This window comes from Saccostrea echinata, unplaced genomic scaffold (genome assembly GCF_033153115.1).
Source record: "Saccostrea echinata isolate AGI-Se365-2 ecotype Australia unplaced genomic scaffold, CSIRO_AGI_Sech_v1 ptg000001l, whole genome shotgun sequence".
Taxonomy (NCBI): Eukaryota; Metazoa; Mollusca; class Bivalvia; order Ostreida; family Ostreidae; genus Saccostrea; species Saccostrea echinata.
The window spans coordinates 8,057,122-8,076,581 of record NW_026889750.1 but is presented as its reverse complement, the minus strand read 5'-3'; the positions used below and the strand labels follow the sequence as shown (position 1 = coordinate 8,076,581).

Below are 19,460 nucleotides of genomic sequence, written 5' to 3'. Positions count from 1 at the left end.
GGTAACTCAGGTACAAACAACTATGCAAATTAGATTTTTAACAAAAATCCAAGAAAAAAGGCTGGTTTCATATGCTGAAAACTCTAGAGTTTCATCATCTATTGCTGTAGTACTCTTGTAAAAAAAAATTTGGAAGAAATACCAGCTAAAATTACGTTTGAGGATTTTGGTATATTTTGCATAGAAAAACGCCAAATTTTCATCATATGTTATCTTTTCAAAACCCCTGGTAATATATTCCGATTTTTTGCCTAAGAACATCTTAGGGGGCCTTCATTTTAAGTTAAGAATTTCTTGAAAAACTACCAACAGGTAATGTACGTTGCGTATGACCTTAATGGGTTGCTACAATGCATAGGTGGATCGGAAACTTTTCATACCCAATCAATATATATATATATATATATATATATATATATATATATATATATATATATATATATATTAATAACTTTCTTGTATTCGTTCCTTCCTACTGACTTACAAGGGGTCTGTTTTGTGTTTCTTAAAAGGGGGGGGGGGGGGGGTCAAGCTCAGATATGCTACACAAAGCTCACATTTCTTGGTGATAATTTTGTTATATGTGTGTGTATTTGTAGATGATGAAGAGGAACTAACAAAGTTTGCTATTCGGCATGCAGCAAATTATTGGGAAACTTGCAGGAGAAAGCAAAAGATATTCCAGAGAGACTGTTTAATTTCTCAATCTAAACACAGAGAAAGCAAATGGGAAGAGAACAAGGGCTCCAACAGACAAAATAAAAGAAATTAAGGAACATGATGAAGAGTTTATCCCAAATAAGAAGAAAAAAACACTGAGGATACAAGAGAGAAGAAACAGGAGCTAAGTCCCAAGGAAAAGAAGATACCAAGTCACAAAACTTCTCCCTTGAGAAAACACTTTACTACCAACATTCTTTCATTGGTAGTAGTAGTAGATATTAGCATTTCATCCCATGGAGGATTGTGTTGAGGTTAGATAATAATAAAAAAAATAAAAACCTAAATAAAGTATTTGTAAAATACACATTCAATATTTGATATATTTAACTATATGCACGGCTGTAATATATTTCTATTCCTATCATCCAGATAATCAAGAAGCAGGCTTCCTGTGTCCAAATCCTCCTTCTTCAGAAAAACCAAGGGAGAATGACCAGGATATTTCACCCCCTGGAATATCTGAAGGGGTAAGATTTTCATGCCCCCAATTGAAGGACTGGGGATATATAGTGTTTGGTCTGTCTGTTTGTTTTCCTGTCAACCCATTATGTAATACAACAATTTTTTTTTCTCTAATTGTAAATACTGATCTTGTTGGACATAATGCATGTGATTTCAGACCTACATTAAAGCATGGCTACAATTTTCCTTCAGGTTATGCCCTTTAGTGGTGTGGAGAAAATGAAGGAAAAAAAGTGAACCAAGAACTGAACAATGCCATCACAGAGCAAGTCTCATTGCAGGACAAAAATTTAAAAAGGAACATGGGAAAGAAAAATATGAGAATGCTAAGAAGAGCTCAGTGCACGATACAAGATAAGCTAATGTAAAACACACTTATTGCGAAGTACAATGAATGAACAATTTTGATTAGGCGTAGTTCATTATATCCATTAAGTTCACAGCAATATTCTAAAATTTAAGGAAATGAAAATCACTATAACCATGAATTCATTATAAGCATCTCTGCTGTAATACAAAGTCATCAGAGATTGGTACACTGTATTTTCAAGATAATTTATAATTTTTGTATAATACAAATTTTGAATTTTCCTTAAATGGGAAGATTTATTAATGTAAAGTTTATTTGAATGACATTTTGTTGTCCATCAAAATGTTAAGAAAAACTGCCTTTGAATGTTATATAAATTGATACTAAGATATGGATGTTTTGATAAAATAAATACTTAGTTTTCAAAACATGTAATGTATTTTGTATATATCATTGTGTATTGTACGCCTGGACATTTTTACGCCTGGACGGTACGATCCTTTACGCCTGGTCTATTGAAGAGGCGTAAAATTTGCATATTACGCCTCTTTTTACGCCTGGTTTCCGTCTCATTTGACGCCTGGTTTACTTATATGGTATTGAGTCAAAATCCGCCTGGTTTTTGCAGAGCATGACGCCTGGTTTACGTGTTATTACCAGGCGTACAATTTCGTACAGGTTCTCAATTTTTTAAGAAATTTGACCGGGTCTTTAGTACGAAACTATCCCCTGCCACCTTTAACTTTCAAAGTTTGCTTTTCAATTAAAATAACTTTCCATATTTAGAAAGTGCAATCAATTCTGAGTAAAAATATACTAAATATGTCTTATTTCAATGAAAAATAAAAAAGTTAGAGGCAAATAAGTGACCCCACCAATTGTCGGTCAACCACCTTAACCCCATATTCTTTGTGTTACTTCTAAAATGACCAACTCCTACAATCCAAAAGAAACTATTTCTTATCAAAACAGTGTTTAATGGTAACTTTGATCAATTTCAAATGCAGCTACATATAAAAAAAATTCAATAAGAATTGCATGCCTTGATGAAATGTACTCACATGTAACACATACTCTCCTATTTTTGTTGTTTTGAGAAATCCCATTTTACCTCTTAATTGCTTGAATTTATACATCTATAGCTTGTTTGCAAAAAGAAAACCTAATCTATTTTTCAGGATATTTATTGTAATATACAAAAACCCCTCTTGCATCAAAGGTTCAAGAAGAAGTATCCTGGAAATTGCAGTTATCTACCCTACCCCTCCAACCATTACCTGATTCTATTGAAAATATACTGTGGAAATCTGATTTTCCTGACTGTCCTTTTTCTGAGTATATTTCATTCAATTTCAACATATCTGAATGATCAAATACATGCATTTGATTCCCCTGAATATTTAAAGTGATCATCCTGTCCTTACTTGGCATTTGTGAGTAAATTTCAGGTGCTTAGTAGAATCCAATAATTACATGAAAATGTACATATTTTTGATATTTTGTTCAGTAAATATGCAAAAAGACCATCTGTTTTGTTATAATTTAAAGAAAAATATATAATCTATATGAAAATAATGAAAAGTTTAAGTTCTATCACATTATAGAAGACAAATGAGGGGGAAAATGAAGGGGAGGGGGGTATTTTTTTATGTAATCATCAATAGTAAAATGGGTTTAATTTGAAAAAAAAAATTAAAACACAGCAATTCTTTGAATAAATGTGGTTCTGTGAACTGATATTTTTGCATACTGACTCATTCTTTTTTCAAAATAATGATATTTAAAGAAATACATGTAAAAAAGTGTAAATTTATGTAATTTCAGTGATATCGCAATAATTAAGCCCCTTTAATTTTAATTAATACTAAGTAATTGCATCAAAATTTGATAAAATATATGCGACAGTGCCCAAACTATTATTTTCAAACAAATTTTTCTCAGAAAAAAATTGCCTTACTCTGTTAAGATTTGTTATGCTGATGCTTCAAACTCTTTGAAAATGTGTACTGGGAAAGGTTTACCCCCCTTGTGTTTAGGTCTCTCTACCTAAATGAATAAGTGTCAAATAAAAGAAATATGGTGAGTTTTGAAAATGGCATACATCAATAAACTTATTTAGAGAAGAATTGGACTAAATTACATATTTCTGAAAATTGGTGTTTTCTTGAAGGTGGCAGAGGATAGTTTTTTTTAATGCCAAACATGTGCCGAGGGGGTACACATATACATGCCATCCATAAAAACATGTACATGGGGACAGTTTTCCAGGGGCTAATCAATTACACTTCATATGCCCATGGCTCACAAATTATGTCAACAAATTACATGTAATCTGCCTATTAGAGTGCACATGTACCAAAAATGCACCTGGGGACTCCCCAAATTTTGGCTTGTTTTTCCAAGATCTGGGCCTCATTCACACCCACACAACCCACCCCCAGGCCCGAGCGAGCAGGATAAAACACCCAGTAGTCTGTAAATCAATGCAAGCCCTAATAAAAATTCACCAATTGATATGGGGCCATTCACCTTCCCTCTGAGATACACACCTTCTTCTAAGGCCTACTGCTTTTTAGCTGAATTTCCTCTGCAACTGACCACGTGTCTTAGTTTCGCATTTACAACTCTGTATATGATAAGCGTCATAGTGACACCTACATGTTGCACATCATTTTTTTCAGCAAGCACTCTGCTGCACTGCAAATGTGTCCCATAATTATTCTAATCATTTTTCTACATAAAATATCACATCAAACAGGGGATATCTCAATTTTTTAAGAAATTTGACCAAGTCTTTAGTACGAAACTATCCCCTGCCACCTGAGGTGCGAAAATCAACTTCATTGATAGCTCTCTGCATGGTTCAAGGGTGATAATAGGAAGACTTATTTTTAGTTACATTGCCTGAAATAAGGGTTTAGAAGAAGAAATAATAGTTTATATGGATGTAAGTTATATAGAACGTACATATGTAAGTACATTGTAAATCAATTTTATGCGAAATTTTCTACTAAATAACTTGATTCCAGCCTGAGTTTTAATTACTTATTAAAATCTCATCTGAGTTTTAAATATATGTACTTATTCAATCACTACATTACATGTACATGGCTTATAATAAACCGTTTTTAATTAAGTATTTGCGCCATAGATGCAGCAATTGTTAGCTACATGGTACACAAGTGATGAATGCCGACATGATTTTAAATGAACTACAATGTATTATAGAGATAAGCATGACAAGAACCGCCCTTATCTACAAACAGTGGATTTTCGTACAATGTACATCCATATCTTTATCTTACTAATTGACTCCTATTATTAGAACTGCACATAACTCAGTATTACACTAAAATAGCCAAAAGAGAGTCAGGGATTTCCAGTTGCATATTTTTAGAAAATCCAGTGGAGTTATCTAACTTGCTTAGTGGCGCTGGATCGCGAACGGAAGTAGATTTACGATGACAGTAGGCGCTTTGCGCTACACTTAGCGCTTAAAAAATACACTAGACTTCTCGGGAAGCTGTACTTTAAATCAATTTTAAAGATTTTAAAACCATTTAGAAAGAATATTATAGGGTTATTGAATTTATATTGGTGAATATTGGCACAATTTGGCTGTACAAATGCACGAGTGCACAAGTGCATTTGTACAGCCAACGAGTGCCAATATTCACCAATATAAGTTCAATAACTCCTTTATTATATAGCTAAAACATCTCCCATTGATTTATATTAATTATTTCAATTAAATAACTAAAATTAATAAGAATATTCAGTATCGGCATTTAAATTATTGTCGATCCTGTAAGTGCTCAATATCGCATCATTCCAATGACCCTATATAACCAAGCATTATGATAGGCTTATTTTGGTTTTATTGAGGCTAATATGTACTAAATGATTAATATTTTAATTTTTAAAACATCTTACCTAGCTGCCACTACCTATCATAAATTTGCCTTTGAGAGATTGACCAGACGACATTTTTTGCTTACAACAGGGCATTAGATATTGAACGCTCATATTCAGAATGTTTCGGGCATACTCATATACGTAATACAAACTCAGCGTCCAATAAAACACCAAGATATTGAATGCTAAAATTCTGTAGACTTTTAGTAGTTTTCTTATCATTGAATATTTATTAGCTATATAATAAATCAACAATATTGAATTGAACCATACTTATATATACCTAAAAATAATAAATTGCCATACCCAACTTTATGGTCACAAAGTATAACATGTATAAAAGGATTGAAGAAAAATGTCTTATATAAAAGGACTGAAGAAAGATATCAGACTTACTGGAATTATACATGTATAGTCAGGATGAAATATGTAAAGACTTATTCACAACAACTCTTACTGTCCTATACAGGCTAGTAAACATAAGAACATAAATGAACTGATTATTAGATCAGAACTCAAATCAAATGAACTGCAATATATTATTTATTGATATGTACCCTGATGAGGTGGGACTTACTAGGTATCTTAATTTGAAAAAAAAGTTCTATTATTACTCACGGAAAAACTCTTAAGTAGTCATGGTATATTTAATTACAAATGTTTAAAGAGTGTAGGATTCTAAAAAAGTTAAAGATAGATATATATAATAAGGTTGATAGGATGCTGTTGTTTAATGATACAAACTAACCCACTATGAGAACATGTGTCAAAATTGAGACATCCCATATGCATTTACTTGAAATCTTGGAGTCTATATTTAGAATGCGTTAGTCATCTACAGGTGATTTAACCATCTGTTATTAAATAAATTTAATGTAGCTTTGATTACTTTGTAGTAGAGAACTGATATTTAGAACTAAGTATGAGGAGTCTCCATGCTTTGAGTAAAGGTCAATGTCATATTAGAGATCAAAGGTCAAATATAATGCCATCATCTACTAAATTTTTTTTTTTTGGTGGGGGGGAGGGGGGTTAAATATTGTTAATTTCAAAAATATCTGAAACCCCTGGTTCAATTTGGTTGCTATGTGTCTTGGTTGCCATGGCTACAGTGGGAAAAGTTTGAAAAATTGAGATTTTCAGCTACTTTGAAACTTTTTTGAGCCTTATGAAAATCAGCAGTTTAGTAACTGAAAACACATGTACAAGTTCAACTACACAAGGGACCACATAATAAGTTGAAAATCAAGAGTCCAGCTCTCAAACAGATACATGTATACAACCAAAATAGTTTCATCTTTGGACACTGTATGTAAGTTATAATTATTAATCTAAACCCCCCAGAGAGAGTATTAATTAATTTTATGTTCATGTAGTGAAGATTCAAATAAAAGCAACTTAGGTAAAATCAAAGTAAAAATATTGTCACTTGGAAGAAAAATAATATTGTCCTATAGCCATATGAGTGATATCATGATGCTGCAAATCAGGAATACATGTATATCTGGATCATGTTTAAGAATGATTATTATCACATACAGTTTGTTCGGTAGGTTAATTTAAGATCACATAACATATTCTGCATTATTTACCTGTGTTGTCATCAACCGAGATAGAGGACTGGCTTGTTTTGTCAATTTGTCAACAATGCGACGATATTTCGGAGTTTTCCCTCCTTTTTATGAGAAGTTTGCCTCCAATTCTAAAGAGTTACAATTTTTTCATTGGCTATCCCATACTTAGTTGTTTCGCATCTACATGTTCCTATACAGTACATGCAATTTCAATTTTTGTAGGGAAAAAAGTAAATAAAATCAATTTTACGATTTAGAAAATCGTTGTACAACTCAGAATATCGTTTGTACGATTTTTAAAAGCCTTTGTACAATTTAGAAAATTATTTGTATGATTAAAAAAAAAGAAAAAGAAAGATATACTTGCATTGAAACTAAACATGGCCCTGCTGTTCTTGAAAAGATTTTAAGACTCCCCCCCCCCCCCCCCCCATATATTGCCATATAAAACTTTCATCTCATAGTACTCCTTATGATTTGAATAATCTGAATTTGCACTAACCTGATGATTCTAACATATAATATCACTTATAAATCATGGCATTGCTGTTTTTTTATCCATTTTTTTTAAACATATAATCCCATGTAATTAAAATATTTGATGCCTTTTGTGCCCCCACCTTACCCCCAGGAACCATGGCTTAACAAACTTGAATTTATACTGAGGATACATGTACATTGACATGGCTATAATCATGACCCTGCTGTTATTGAGGAAAAGGTTCTTTTAAATTTCTTCCTGCATATTCCCACATTTTACTGTCCTATTGTGGCCCCAACCTACCCCTGGGGGCCATGAGTTGAACAAACTTGAATTTACACTAACTGGGAACACATGCATATTGCCATGACTAATCATGATCCTGCTTTTCTTGAAAAACAAGACTTTTAAAACTTTTTTCCTAAATACATATACTCCCATGTAAATCTTCGATCCCCTTCTAGGACCTGCCCTACCCCAAGGAACAATGATTTGAACAAACTTGAATCTACAATTTGTCAGGAAGCTTTCATACAAGTTTCATCCCTTCTGACCCAGTGGTCATTCTTTGGAAGTTTTTTAAAATATTGGAGTGTCCCCACCAAAATTTTCACCACTTCTTAATTAAATTATATATAACAAAATTGAATCCCCTTCACCCAAGGATACTTTGTGGCAAGTTTGCTTAAATTTGGCTCTGTGGTTCTGGAAAAGATGTCAAAAATGTGAAAAGTTTTCAGATGACAGACGGATGCTGTACACCCTTCAATCAGAAGAGCTCACTTAAGTCTTCAACTCAGTAAGGTTAAAATGTTTCATTTCAAATGGAAGAGTTTCCGGCAACATTAATTTTGTTGACAACAAAGTACCAGAGAAGAAACTGGGGGAAAAAAATAAATGTTCCCAAACTTTGTGTGCCGTAATAATCAAGGTAACTACCTACAGTGTAATTTATTAGTGTAGCAAGTTTTCTAACAACTAAACCAAACCTTCAGAAGATGTATAAAACTGTTTTTAAATTCTTTTTTGTCTTTGTTTAAAATGGACATTTTTGTCATCAAGTAAGCTTTTCTGGTATTGGAACTGTAGAACAAAAGCTCAAGACAGATCAGTAAAATACTACCATCAGTATCAGCTATAAGACATAAAACACAAGATAAACCTTGAATTCTGTTTTTATTGTTGTCATGCCAACATATCAATAAATTATAATACACTATATCAAACTAATTGAAGTTCTCTTCAGTAGTTTATTTGATATAACAACAATTTCTGCCATTAAACTGTGATTTACTATGATACATTTTTCTGTGTTTGCCCAGATTTCAGAGTCTGGGGTAGGATTTGTATATCAGAAATGCGATAGATGTGGATAAGTAAAAAAATTTTCAGCAATTCCAAAAATATTTATCTCAAAAACTTAAAATTCAATTGATACCCAATTCATTATCTATGGCTATTAAAATTACTTTTTTACTTGAGTTACATGGTCAAAATTCAATCAATTACATGAAGGAAATCATCTATTTATAAAACATTAATAGAAAACCACATATATGAAAGACTCAAGTCTGACAACAGAAAATATCGGGTTTTGCCATTTCATTTGTTCAGTAAGGATATGAATCTGAAAAGCCTTCAGAAATTTTGTGACTGACACACTGAATGATACAAAATTTACTTCATCTTAATTTAGAAAATGAATGATTGAACAGTATATGATATCGGAAAAGAAACGCAAAGATGAAAAACATAACAGTAATACAACAGGAAATCTCAACAAATACTGTTAACAATTATCACACTTCCATCTTCGTCACACTTCTAATTAACATTAAACTGATAAATCACTGTAAAACACAAAACCTGCCTCTTAGCAAACTGATGAAACGCTGAATACGAATGCATATTTATCAAGAAACTTCTCTCACAACTTCTACCTACTGCTTTGTCACTTTTTAAAGACCTTTTTATTTCTTATCCTAGATGTCAACATCAAAATTAAAATATTTTTTGTCTACAGAATCACCTTTTAAAAAAAATTCATTAAAACCATTGAATTTTATTACAAAAAATTGTTTGCAAACATTAATTAACTCAGTTGTTAGAGGTAATTATTAAAACTATAAATTCATCCAATACTTATTTTCCAAAAAAAAATTTTACAATCAAAACATGCTTGTGGTGAACACATTTAAATTGTATAATATATGCTTACATCAAAGCTGTTTATCACTTAGTAGCAAGTAAGATGTTGCTGACAAACGAAGCAAATATGACTGCCCTACATATTCATTATAACCGGATTACACTGCATTTTTTACTTTTTGACTAAGCAAAAATATTTTCATTTCAAATACACGACTCATCATTAAAATATCACAAAAATGCTAGAAAATGATCAAATTTAAGATGCCTGTTAAAAATCTGCTAAAGATGCAAGACCTGAGTTATATTAAACAAAAAAAAAAAAACTGAATGATTTTCGAAACATTTTATCAGATGGGGTTTCTGAATTAATACATAGTGATAGAATCTGTTTTTCAGAACTGTCAAACACTCCATAATTTTACTTATGATCTCATCTCATATTCTAAATTAAGTCCTGTTGAAAAAAGAAACACACAAATCCCATTCTTCAGAAATTGATCACAATTCCTTTCCAAAATTAGAGTATGCTAAGGATATAAATATGTGTACATGAATAGAAATAAGTTAAAAATGAACATAACCCTGCATAGAATTGATTGTTTTGTTTGGAAATACAGCACATATTCCACATAATATAAAACAAATGGAAATACTGCATACTGAAAGAAATTGACCTCTCATTAACTATTACCCTTTTACGGGGCAATTTTAAAATGAGATCATTTAACAAGGACAGCTTCAATTTAAATTAGCAAAATGGATCAACTTTTAATCTAAAATGAAACAAGATTGAAATTTAATGTGCTTGTAATTTGAATACAGAACCTAAATTTTACACAAGACAAAGAGTTCATTGAGGTAGATTTATTTCTGTCATATCATTTCCTAATTTGAGTTTTAATTTCTTTGGAAAAGGAGGTTTCACTGGGTTCAAATGTTCACTAGCATTTCTTCTGGTTTTGTCCTCCAACTCTAGGAGCAAACACTCTTCATCCTGACCTTTGTTTTTCCTGAAGATTAATTTTGGAACCTTTTTGACCGGTGAGGTCTCGTCACAGCCTTCAAAGGACGGTGTGACAGAGTATGAAAGTTTGCGTTTACGATTTTTATGATGCTCTTTTGGTCTTTTCTTGTCTAGACAATGGTCCGAGTGTGAGCGATAAATTTGACTGTTATTATTTTGTTCCTCAGACTGGTTGGTCTTTCCTTGACAGGAAGATGTTGTCGACCCAGATTTTAGAATGGATCCCCACATGAGTTTGTTAAAGCCATTGAATGGCTCTGGTGAGTCAAGCCCTGCCTCCTGGTCGATCCCCACCACATCAATTTCACAGTCTTCTTTCTGGTAGTCTTTAAGAAACTGCTTGTCCAAACACTTAACAGCTGCTGATTTGACACTTTCCACCAAAGAATTTGAGCGTTCTTGTAGTCTAGGACTCTGTCTCACGCCATTGACGCCACTTAAATTTCGAACTCTGGGACTCAATTGAACTTGGGTGGATGAGGATTTTAAACCTGCAAAGAAAAATCCAGATTATATTTTCCCATCAATTTTCAGCCTTCGGACCAAAAAAGTGTTGCTTCTTTTAAATCATACTACCTGATATGTCACAGAAATGATGTGGTGAGTGACAGGTGTCAGATCCAGTTACACTGGTGCGACGAAGTCGTGGTGACATGTCATGGTGAGAGGAGTGTTGGAGTGGCACTGTGGTGACATGGAGTTCTGATAAATGGGGAGGCTGACTGAAAGAGTTCTCTAAAGTATCACAGTGTGGTTCCTGAGGGGACAAACTTGGACAGGAATCCTCCCGCTCCGTATGAACAGATCGGATCCTTGGACTCATACGCACTGTACTGACTGGTTCCGTCTTCACACAAGGTGGTGGTTCAGTGTTTGTTATATCTGAACAAGCCACTTCACAATTTGTCACACTTTGGCACATTCTACGCAACCTTGGACTAGAACGGGGAACAATACCTGAGGACACACTATTCACTTTCTCGTTTTTGATTGGTGTTGATGTCCTTTCAACACTACAGTCTCGTGAATCATCAAATGTGAAACTCATTCTTTTGTTTGGCGACTTGATTTTAGCAGCTACAGCCCGAGTGTCTTGTTCAGAAATTTTTGGATGAGATTCTTTCTTTAACTGAAATCTGCCATTCTTTCCACGTTTATTATAATACTTTTTCCTATTAACGCTAGACCCTAAAAACACAAAATCAATTTCAATTTTAAAAAAAATCCAAAGGACACTACCGTAACATAAATGATTAAATAATATATAACATTTAAATCTTTTTATTCATTGTAAAAAACCACTTTTATAAACAATCATTCTCTTACTGCATCAATGAAAAAATTTTCACATATGAGAGATGTACCTATACTTTACAATAAACACATTTAAAACACATTTTTGAAGTGTTTAAGACTCCTACAAAAACAATAAATCCTCCTCACCTGTGGCTGATTGACAGCCTCTCGTACGATGAGGTTTGTCATCCAATTCTTTAGGATCAGGTAGTTTTAGACCCTGAGACAGAAGAATTTCAGCATCATATCGAGTGATTCCCCTTTTCTTGAGCTCAGATTTTTTCAGAAGATGTGATTGTTTTTTCAGGTTGTCGTCTCTTATATTCCAGTTCTCTACAATAAAAATTCTTGAAATACCAAAAAAAAACTTAGCGTGGTCTGGCAGTTTAAGATATAAATCAATATTAAGCAATTACCAGTGAATAAATGACCCTTACCATGAAATTGACCAAATTCATTTTAAATCAATCAATTTTTGGACATGCAAATGAGTACCACAAAATAATGGATAAAAAGTTTATAATAATGATGTCCTTTATACATTTAAAAAGTTTAAATATCATATACAAAATACATATACCGGTACATATAATAAACAAGTGATGATTTAATGGTACAAATTTTGGCTTTGCCATTTGATCAATGGTAAATTCATACTACAGAAGAAAATAGAACTATATATGGTATAAACTGTAGAATCAGTTAACTTTTCACATAAATAGAATTTCGTTGATTTTGTGATCTAAAAAGAATTCAGTGGGATAAAATTTTGATGTTTCAAAAATAACCATAGCATAACAATTTCTGAGTAAAATTTCATTAAAGATATAATTTTGCTGGTAATTGCTATCGATGAAAGAAACAAAATTCAACCCCTCAAGAATATTTCTGCTCTTATGGTAAGTTGTATTCTCACCATTGCCATACTGAGCTGCCCCTAGCATCTCTGCTATAGGTTGAGACTTTTCTGAATCGACTTTTAGCCTGGTCAGCCTGTCATCTGTGTCTCGTAACCTGTAACCTTTCTCCTCCGCATTCATTGAGGATGATTCTTCAAGTTTAAAAGCCCCCATCTTCCTCCTGAACTCAATGATAAATTTAAATAGAAAAAATTAGAAATAAGGTGACCAAACCATTTTCAGTCAGACCGAGAAAAAAAAGTTTAACACCATAAAACATGATTGTACATTGTCTGGCTTGGGAAAGCTATTTTTAGCACGCAGAGAGATGTGAAGGCCAAGACTAAACATAACAATTAAAACCTTTGTTGAGATGAGGTCTGGCCTACTCGCAAAGTAATTTGACCGAGATTAAATTTGCCGACCAGGTCTCCACGATCTGATGTCATTCGCATTCACTGAATGCACATTCTAAATATATGCTATATTCAAACTGTTCAAGTCACAAAACTATTAATTAATGATAATTAATCACAAAATTTGGAACTCCCAACACTAGTAAGTCTGTTTTTAAGTTGTCTGAGCCCAATGATACTTTCCCATCTTTATACTAGCTGGCAAATGTTGAAGATGATATCCTGTCTTCACTCAACGTTTAAAATTTTATTTTTATGAAATTATAATTCATTGTTACATTGATTTTTCTTTCTTTTCAAACCACTTAATCCCTCTTACCTTTCACAAGTTTCACATTCACACAGACAGTTGTTTTCCCCAAAGAAGTCCTCCCCATAGAAGCAGGTGATCTCCTCCCCGGGATCTATGTCACGGAGGACTTTAACACAGGCAGTGTCTCTTCCAGTGGACACAAACTAAAGATTGGAAGATTGAAAAAATAAACAAAATACTGTAATGAAAAGATTAACATTTTAAAAGTTTCTTAGTGCACATAAAAGTTGCAATTGAAAAAAAAATTCTCTCCCATAACTGCAAATATTTGCAATACAAATAACCCACTAGCCACAAAGCTCACCTGAGTGGGATTTTTTTTTAATGACATATGATTATGTAGGTAAATAAAACCCATTACTGTAAGGGCTATTCCAGTAAAAATTATCTAAGGGTTGTGGATCACCACTGATTTTTAGATCCCAAAGCTATAAAAAAAAAAAAAAAAAAAAAAAGAATAGAAAAACCACCATCACCAAGAGAATTCAGTTTTTTTGTCACCCCCACCAAGACAAAACAAACAAACAAACAAAATTTTAAAAAGTGCAGGAATATAGGTCTGCTAGGAGTAAGTGATTATTGATGCAATCTTTTTCTCTTTATTAAATAACCCTTTTTCATTTTCCATTGCACGTGTCTGATCATTTTTTTCTATTTCTAGTAGAAAAGAGGTGTTTGAATGAAGGAAGGAACTTAATTTCGCTGGTTAAAGATATACAATAAACAAAATGACTAATTACTTGCCACTTGTATAATTAAACAAGAAAAATTATAGCATTGTTCTTCAAAAGTATACATATTTCTGTGTAAAACTTCATCCTCTGTTTTTGCCCAATTCTTGCAAAATTTAATCTTTACTACATAGGTATGCTTGCATATCAATTTCTCTAATTATCACCCTACTGTTAGAGATAAAGATTTTTAAAGTTCCAATATTTCCTTTAGTAAAAGTTTCAACCCCAAAACAGCCCCATCCTAGCCTTAAGGGCCATGATTTGAACAAATCTGCATCTATACTGCATTGATAATATTATTAATTCATATTATATTACAATATATAAAAGTTTGACCTGTGGGGCGTGTTGGCCCTACCCTAGCTTTGGGGGTCATGATTTGAATTAAAGTGAATGTATGCTAATGAGGATGCTTGTGTATTAAGGTTGTTATTACTGTCCTTGAAAAAAAAGTTTTTCAAAATTTAAAAATGATTTCCTGTATCTTCCCCCATACAAATTTAACCTCCTATCATGGCCCGACCCAAGCCCAAGTGAACTTATTTCATCAAACCTCAATCTACACTTTTAAAAGAAAGCTTTCATATAAGTTTGGTCATGTTTGGCCAAGTGTAGGGGATTTTTAAAGGACCCCAAACTATTTTTTATTACCTAATGCCATTTCACCTAAAAAAGAGGTTGCCCTTCATTGGATTGATTGATTGATTGTTTCTTGCTTAACACTAAGTCTGCAGTTATTTCAGCAAAATTTTTGTGGTTATGTTGGTAGCTCCCTTTATTTGAATAATCTTGTATTCCCTTCAACCAAAGATGCTATATGCAAAGTTTGGTTGAAACTGGCCCAATGATCCTGAAAACATAAAATGACAGACGACAAAAAATTTAATCAGAAAAGCTAATTTAGCTTTCAGCTCACTTGGAAAGCTCAATGGAGCTACAAAAGCAATGAATATAAATTTCACTATCTAATCACCACAAAATTTCAATGCAAACTCAATTTAGGAATGACTCTAATTCTTGGCCAAATTATTTGAGTATAACCTGGTTTGGGTCAGTTTACGCTGTTTTATAATCCACTTCGCGAATTATAAAGCGTAAACTGAATTAGAGTCATTCCTTATAATTTAATTTTAAAATCATTAAATAACTATGGGTGAAAAATTTCGTTGCTTTTTATTAGTTCAAATTTGCCGCTCAATAATACATCCGTAGTAACGGAAGTGATGGGAAGCGAGGGGAGGTAAAAACTGATACATAGGCCTATCAGCCTTGTTGTTTGTTAAATGTGGTAAGTTCGAATTATTGTTTGAAGTTAAAGGTACATTTATTAAATCTGGAATTTTCCTTGAATCCCGAGGACTGGAAATGAGAGGATTGTATGGATACAGATGATTCAGCTGGTTGTCGGGGGGGGGGGGGGGGGGGGGGCATACCAAACCAGGTTATACAGAAATAATTTGTGTTCCTTTTTGGATATTTTGGATATTAACCAATCAGAGGTTAGAATACAAACAAAATCAAATTATTATACAATTGAACAAAGAAATTTTTGGAATGTTAAATCTTTTGCAGCACTGAATGCAACACTGGACATACCCGACAATTAGCCCTACAGTCATGGTTTATAAAGCTGGCTGGTCCTAACCATAACTGAGCACAGTTTTTGCGACAGGAATACATTACACTGAAATCGTTGACCCCTGGCTTGAGTACTTTATCTTCCTCCTCTTTAGAGAGTTCCGCTATACAGCCCACCAACATTGGAATTTTGTCATTCTTATACCTAAAATCAATATACTTATGTATTTATTTCTGTGTATTATGTAAAGTAATCCATTAAATTATGTCTTCTACATGTGTAATTATCACAATTTTTTCAGTAGTCTTTTTCTTTAATGTTTTTACACATAATTTATTAACTTCTGGATAAAAATCTAAAGAATTGCTGTATACAGGGTTATTTTCACCCCGTGTTATTTTAACCCCTTCACACTTGCAAACAATTTTGCCCCGTTTTAAATCAGCCCAGTCATAATTCTGTTTAAGAAATTACACTGTGTTTTTTGAATTCAACCCGTTTTAAATTCGCACACCTGTGAGTAGGGCAAAAGGGGCAAAAAAGGGGGCGAAAATTTCCCTGTATACAGTAATGAAAAGTGGAATATTTCATGTTTTAATCCTACCAATGCTTTGTGGCACAAATTTTGGCCCCTACTCTTCCCTCCATCGAGTATCTATAACAAGGATACAGGTTAAATCCTGCTCTGCGATCAAACATCCGAAGGTACCTGCACATCTACAAGAAAAAAGATAAGACCATGAAATTTCTCAAATCATGTGCTTAGGAGGAGGGAGAATTTTTTTTAAATCTACTTACAGTGCATGAATATGAGTAAATGACTAAATGAAATCAGGTAAATATTTTTTTTTTAATTCACTGCACTATATAGGACCAAAATTCTAACCATGCCAAAATAATCTCATGCTTTCATTTCTTTTTATCAGTATAACATACATGTTCCCTCAGTACATTCTGTTGTGATTTGCTTTTGTTTTGTATAAAAGCTTGAACTGGTTCTGTACTGAAGATTTCACTAAGTGCTGTTTCGTATACGTTGTCTTTCACAAAGCCAGTCATGTACTGCTTGACCTCTTCCTGCACTTTCTGCTTCACTGGACGGTGTCTACAAATATAAATATCTAAACTTCTAAATATCTGTCAATTACTGTCAATTTAACAAATTAATTACCAATTCATAATATATTGTTTGAAAATTAAAGAAAAATACATATACCTACAATTTCTTTTCAAAAAAAAAATCTTTGGTGTGATTCTTGTACAGGAAATGTATTAAATCTGCCTTGACATAAAAGTAGTCATTTATGAAAGTTCATCTCTTCAACTTCCTGCCCATCTCTAAATTGAATATTTGTTCACATGAAATAATTCATACATTTGCAACATACATTACCTGATATTCATTTTGTGGGTCATTAACCCTAAATAGGGGTCAATTGTGACAGAGGTGGCAAGGTCATCATTTTCACACAATTCCTTTGAGGTCATCCCTGTGGAGGGTCTGCCACCTCCCTCTATCACCATGGTGACTAAAAAACAAACAAAAAATGTAATAATACTCACACTTGTGAAATCATGATAAGACTTGCTCATTTTAAAAGCCCCTTGTTTATAAAATTGTCTCCCTTTTCATAAATAAACAAAATATGAGGAACTTTATTTAACCAAGCTAGCATTTCAATGCCGAAGCCGACACTGTATGCTTAAGAAACTTTCTGAAAGTTTTTCAAAAATGTAAACCAATCTTTCTTTCCTTTTATTTTTGCTCTTGAAATACCTACTATATTAGTTATACAGACAAAATAAAAGTTTAAAAACACACACACACAAAACATTGAATTCAAAATAGGTTCATTTGATACATAAACAATGTGTTACATTAATACTGACCAAAGAATAAACTGACATTTGTTTTCAATCTTTAACCCTGTGCTTGGGGGGATCAGCTCCAGGATGGTGCATGTTTTAAAAATGTATTTCAATGTATATAAAAAAAATATTTCTAAAAAATGCTAAATTCAGCAATCTTTTTAATTTTTATTTAAATCAGTGTATTTAGACAGACAAGTAAAAAACACACAATGCACAAAATATACACTATGCTGAAACATGAGATTCCATGTATGTTGACAATGACAATGTACACACATCTATGAAAAAATGTCTGTGTATTTAAAGTAAAACATAATCTAAACACTAAAACATAATTGATAATTCCTCAAATTTTAATTATATTAATTATAGGGTCATATCTTTCATCGTGACTGCTTTTGGGTTCAAACAAGTACAATGGGGGTATATAGTAAGAACTCTGTAAGAACCAATCACAGTGGAGAATCTATACTTTTGAAATACAGGGTGTCCCTATTTTACTTTTGGTTTAAAACAAAGAAATAAATATAAGATGTCGTAATGCAACCAAAGAATGTCACTGCAAGGGAAACTTTGACATTTTTTTCCTCTAAAAAACCGTGTTTGTTCTGTCATGACAATAAACAAAGTATTGACAGTTCACACTTTTCATGTAATTAGGTCAAGCCATCATAACATACAACTACCCTAAACGAGCAAGAAAAAACATATTATACATAAAGTAAACCGTAAAATGCACATAACAAAGAAAAATCAATATTCAGTGAGTATAATAACATACACAAAAACATAACAAATCGATGAAAATAAAAGAATTTCCGTATTTTTTGAATACCTTTGCCGACTTTTCAGTGTATTGATGGTCGTCCTCGTTGATATTTTTCGACTTCCGCAAAGTAGTGCGATGTTTTTATGTTCTTGTGCAATAAGCCTTTAGTATTTTGCTTCAGATTATTTGAATTTTGAAGAAATATATTGGTAGAATTTTCAAATTTGGGTTTTTAAAAGAATAAAAGATAAATTTCCATGTGTTTAATTGAATCAGCGGATGAATATAATTGAAACTCTTCTATGTTAAAGACAATTTTCTCAGAAAGCCAAACGAGGGAAATTTAGACTGAAATTTGCTGCTTGAAACAACTTTACAACATGCGCTCAAATCAGTTATACCTGGAAATAACAGTCTTGCAGTCAATGTTTTACTTTAACTGTACCAATCAATGATTATACCGATTATAACATATGGATCTGAAGTATATTGATTACGGACTATGAATTAGATTTATTAGGCTATATGGATAGATAGGTAGATTCTTTATTTCCAAATCAGGGTCCTTTCAGGCATCACAAATAACAAGAAAGATTTATACAATTACGAACAAGCACAGACAAATTAAGCCTTTGCCAATTATTGTAATTGTGTTTGTGCCAATAAATATTTGTATTTGTGTATATAAAATAATCTACTATGGAATTCCATGTACGACAGCCAACTGCTTACTGCCAAATGCCACACATATTTGAATAATTTTTCATATTTTTATTGATATTTATGTGAATTTTCAAAAAAAAAAAAAAAAAAAAAACAGGGCGCGGATCCAGGAATTTTTTCCAGGAGGGGTCCACCCCAGTAAAAAAAATCCAACCCAGAAATTTCTTGACAAGAAAAAAAAAACAAAAACGCAAACGTTAACGCCTTTCCTAAACGTGA

The 19,460-nt window shown here is 32.7% G+C and overlaps 2 protein-coding genes and 1 long non-coding RNA gene across 4 annotated transcripts in view; 1 reads left to right on the top strand and 2 right to left on the bottom strand.

Moving 5' to 3' along the window:
* Positions 1-7,081, bottom strand: part of LOC133184452 (adenylate cyclase CyaB-like) — a 48,713-nt gene extending 41,632 nt beyond the window's left edge. The window contains exon 1 of one of the 2 annotated variants that reach the window (XM_061319539.1): positions 7,003-7,081. The gene's annotated coding sequence lies outside the window, so the exon portion shown is untranslated. The remainder of the gene's footprint in view (positions 1-7,002) is intronic. The other variant, XM_061319556.1, reaches the window with a different exon arrangement.
* LOC133184143 (uncharacterized) lies at positions 906-1,883 on the top strand. Its single transcript, XR_009720797.1, has 3 exons — positions 906-974; positions 1,093-1,190; positions 1,378-1,883. It is a non-coding gene; the product is annotated as an uncharacterized LOC133184143 (long non-coding RNA).
* A 1,552-nt stretch (positions 7,082-8,633) lies between the features above and the next one.
* LOC133184418 (uncharacterized) lies at positions 8,634-18,639 on the bottom strand. Its single transcript, XM_061319490.1, has 10 exons — positions 18,585-18,639; positions 17,271-17,406; positions 16,814-16,982; positions 16,482-16,594; positions 15,895-16,081; positions 13,571-13,707; positions 12,853-13,016; positions 12,084-12,269; positions 11,217-11,828; positions 8,634-11,131 (listed from the first exon to the last, which is right to left on the bottom strand). Exons 2-10 carry the CDS (start codon positions 17,399-17,401, stop codon positions 10,467-10,469), a joined length of 2,364 nt encoding a protein of 787 aa, XP_061175474.1. The 5' UTR covers positions 17,402-17,406; positions 18,585-18,639; the 3' UTR covers positions 8,634-10,466.
* Between the last annotated feature and the right edge of the window lie 821 nt (positions 18,640-19,460).

Excerpts from the sequence above, each read along its gene's own strand:
- LOC133184418 (XM_061319490.1), bottom strand. The coding sequence starts at position 17,401 with ATGGTGATAGAGGGAGGTGGCAGACCCTCCACAGGGATGACCTCAAAG. Across the intron at positions 13,708-15,894 it reads ACTGTAGGGCTAATTGTCGG|TTTGTGTCCACTGGAAGAGA; the intron begins GTATGTCCAGTG and ends TCCAATCTTTAG. Across the intron at positions 13,017-13,570 it reads GAATGTGAAACTTGTGAAAG|GAGGAAGATGGGGGCTTTTA; the intron begins GTAAGAGGGATT and ends CATTGAGTTCAG.